This window comes from Buceros rhinoceros, unplaced genomic scaffold (assembly GCF_000710305.1).
Source record: "Buceros rhinoceros silvestris isolate BGI_N320 unplaced genomic scaffold, ASM71030v1 scaffold10348, whole genome shotgun sequence".
In the NCBI taxonomy this organism is placed as follows: domain Eukaryota; kingdom Metazoa; phylum Chordata; class Aves; order Bucerotiformes; family Bucerotidae; genus Buceros; species Buceros rhinoceros.
In genome coordinates, this window is record NW_010426319.1 from 2,510 (window position 1) to 5,747 (window position 3,238).

The 3,238-nt window shown below is 52.1% G+C and overlaps 1 protein-coding gene across 1 annotated transcript in view; it reads right to left on the bottom strand.

Annotated features, from left to right (window-relative positions):
- LOC104498119 (TBC1 domain family member 16-like) overlaps positions 1–1,978 on the bottom strand; it is a gene marked incomplete at its 5' end in the record, with an annotated part of 4,356 nt that extends 2,378 nt beyond the window's left edge. Inside the window, 2 exons of the mRNA XM_010141458.1 lie at positions 793–940; positions 1,781–1,978. Coding sequence (XP_010139760.1) covers positions 793–940; positions 1,781–1,978 — 346 coding nt within the window. The remainder of the gene's footprint in view (positions 1–792; positions 941–1,780) is intronic.
- Between the last annotated feature and the right edge of the window lie 1,260 nt (positions 1,979–3,238).

A 3,238-nucleotide genomic window follows, 5' to 3' on the forward strand; every position in this document is an offset into this window, starting at 1 on the left:
ATTACATATGATTGGCCACATACAAAGGGATTGCTGTTAGGCGAGCGGGGAACTGCACTGCCAGGCTCTCTAAGGGCACTCGCGATCCCAGTGCAAGACTGCAGCTGACATTTAATTTAAAAATCAAAGGTTGTTCAATGCAAAAAGTGAGCCCATGCGACCATAATAAGGAAAGCAGCAGGGGGCTCTGTGGGAAGGATGGAAATTTAAAAATCAGTGTTTCTAATAAGCTGCTGTTAGGCGAGCGGGGAACTGCACTGCCAGGCTCTCTAAGGGCACTCGCGATCCCAGTGCAAGACTGCAGCTGACATTTAATTTAAAAATCAAAGGTTGTTCAATGCAAAAAGTGAGCCCATGCGACCATAATAAGGAAAGCAGCAGGGGGCTCTGTGGGAAGGATGGAAATTTAAAAATCAGTGTTTCTAATAAGCACATACAGTATCTTAAACAGATAATTAAAGAGCTCTTATCACATTTGTATGTAGATTGAACAAAATATGGCGAGATGCCTTGTCAAAACATTTTCCGGAGCAGTGTGCTACGCTTCACAAAATGGATGAAAGACTCCGACAGAATCTCCGACGTACCACTGCAGCTTCCCAGCCACCTTACACGCCTAGAGCACACTGCTGACCTGTCGGCTCTCGCTACCGAAGCATGTCTCCTGGCTTACCTTCCCCCACTCTGCACAGGCAGAGCAGGAGTGGAGGGCGAAAAGCGAGTACCAGAGTGTGCAAGTGTGAAACGGCTGCTGGAAAAAGCCCCTTTGTCCCCTGAGCCGTGCTCAGGTACCTGGTCCTTGAGGTGGGTCTCTGTGCAGTACTTCCATTGCTGGAACACCTCGGAGAGTTTGTCCAGGCCACCGTGGTGAAAATGGAAGATCTTGTACTGGCTCTCCCTGCTGGCCACCACCAGCTGCCCGCAGGTGCACGCCTCGTCGCTGGGGACGAAACAATGGGGAGAATAACCTGCATTTACTGCCCAGCATAATGAGGGGCCCAGGAATGAGGGTAACTGGGAACAACACATGAGAGAAAGTGGAAAGCAAATCACGAAGAAGTATAGCACCAAGTTGTCCCTCAAAACAGGGCACAGAAGTCATTTTACAGCTCTGGAACTCGATGACCCTTATGGGTCCCTCCCAGCCTGAGATAGTCTGTGATACTGTGACACAGCCACAGCGACCATTTTCCCCAAGAAGCTCCACTCGTGCTGGTAATGGCACTCTTTTACCCTTCCATCATGTGAAGGAGTAAAATTGCATCTTCCCTGGAGAAAAAACCCCAAGAAGTCTGCCTCAGCACCACTAAGGCAGCCCCCAAAGTCAGCTCCTAGGGTGCACGGACTCACTCCACACAGCACGGTCTACAGAAGCAGGGAGTGAGAGCAAAAAGAGGGAGTAAAAACTGTTTTAAACAACTTTTGTAATGATTTGAAAGATAACTGAAGAGGCTAAGAGCAGCAAGACCCCAGAGGAGCCCTGGTGAGGGGCAGGCAAGGGAGAAGGTACCATGGATAAAGAGATGTTTTCCACAGCTCCAGGTTAGTTGAAACATTTTTGGTAAGAGAGCCAAGAGCAACTTTTACCGTACTAGGGAAAAAATTCCTTTAGGCCCCATCAGTGTAATTGAGAGGGTCTCCCTGGCAAGGCTGACACTTGCCTTCCTGGAGACAAGCATCAGGCAGAGGCTTCCACGGAGGCCTGCAGAAGCCATTTGTCCCCAGAGCCCAGGGCGTGCTGATCCAGGGCACACACACCTTCCCCCCAGCAATACGTTACCTGAAGAAGAGGCGAAGGGATCGCATTTGTCCCAGGTCCACTCTAAAGACACCGCAGACCTGCTCGAGGGCAAAGACTTTCTGCTGCTCGTCCCATCTGGTGCTCTGCGTTTGCCCATTATTCTCCTGGAAGTGGGCACTGGTGTCGAGGCTGGAGGCAGAGCTGGTGGAGCAGGTCATGCGGTTGTCACTTGTGTCCCTGCAGACAGGAGGAAGAAAGCCCCCAAGACATCAGCCAAGGACCGTAGCACAGGCAGCAGCCACGGATGTTCCACGTTAAGAATCTTTGGTCAGGGCTCTGGAAGTGGAATTTAGGGCAGGTCCAAGGAGTCAGCAACCAACAGCCCACATGAGCGACTGAATCATTTTTATTTAATTCCTTACTATCCCCAAAAACGACCCCAGTTTTGGTCTGTGCCCGAACTCCACACAGAACTGGGGAGAGGCAAAACCATCCCTCCAAACACTGACCTTTGAGAAGGGAAAATGAAGAAGCCCAGGGTGAGAACAGCCCAGACTCCTCCGAGGAACGGCCCAGCCCCTGCTCCTTCACTCAGCACAAGGACCAGTCTGGGCATCCTGCCGGCACAGCAGGCCCTTGACTGCTCTCCAGCTCACGCCACAGAGCCCTTCAAACCATTACACCTCTGGGACTGATGGCCCCTTTGGGTGGAAAACCTGGGGCCAGTGAAAAAACATGACTGCAGACGCTCAGGTGCTCGACAGGCTCCAGCAGCCCTGGTGAATAATCGCCCAAAGGAGAGACTTCTTGTCCCACAGCTCCGCCGCCTCCTCAGTGTGCAGCTCAGCCGGGGACAGGAGGGGCAAGTACATTCCGACTGGGGATCTCATCTGTCAGCTTCCCTCGGTGACCAGGAAGATCCAGAGATACCTCCCCTGAACTGGAGTTTCTCACTGTGCTGTTGTAAGTGACGAGCCTGGATTCATGTGTATGAACCTCAGACAAACGGTTTCTGCTTGCCAAACCTCGGGGTGTGAAGGACAGTACACGTGAGCTCTGAACCCACCGCAGAGCAGAGAAAGCTCACGGTGCCCCAGATATCCATCTTCAAGAGTAAACTGAGTTTGGATTAGGAAACCCCAGGTGCCCGCCACCAGCCCTGATCCCAGAAGAAAAATATCACTGCTTTGAGAATTAAGCAAATCTGAAACTGTGACCCCTTGGTTCTTAAAAAGGCCAATCCATGTGAACAATCAGCGCGGGCTCTGAACGGGCTCCGCTGTGAAATCAGGGTCTGCCAAACAAGGCGAGTAGCAGGTATAAAGACAGCCCCCTGCAATGCCACTTTATGCCCCGTTTTCTAATCCGCTTATGTGACAATGTCGGCGCTGAGCACTGGGAATCACACTCGCAGCATGCGTCGGAGCACAGCACGGCACTGTGCTTCTGCGCCTCCTCCGCGGGGACGGGCCTTGTTTGCAGCATCTCCCTGCGGTT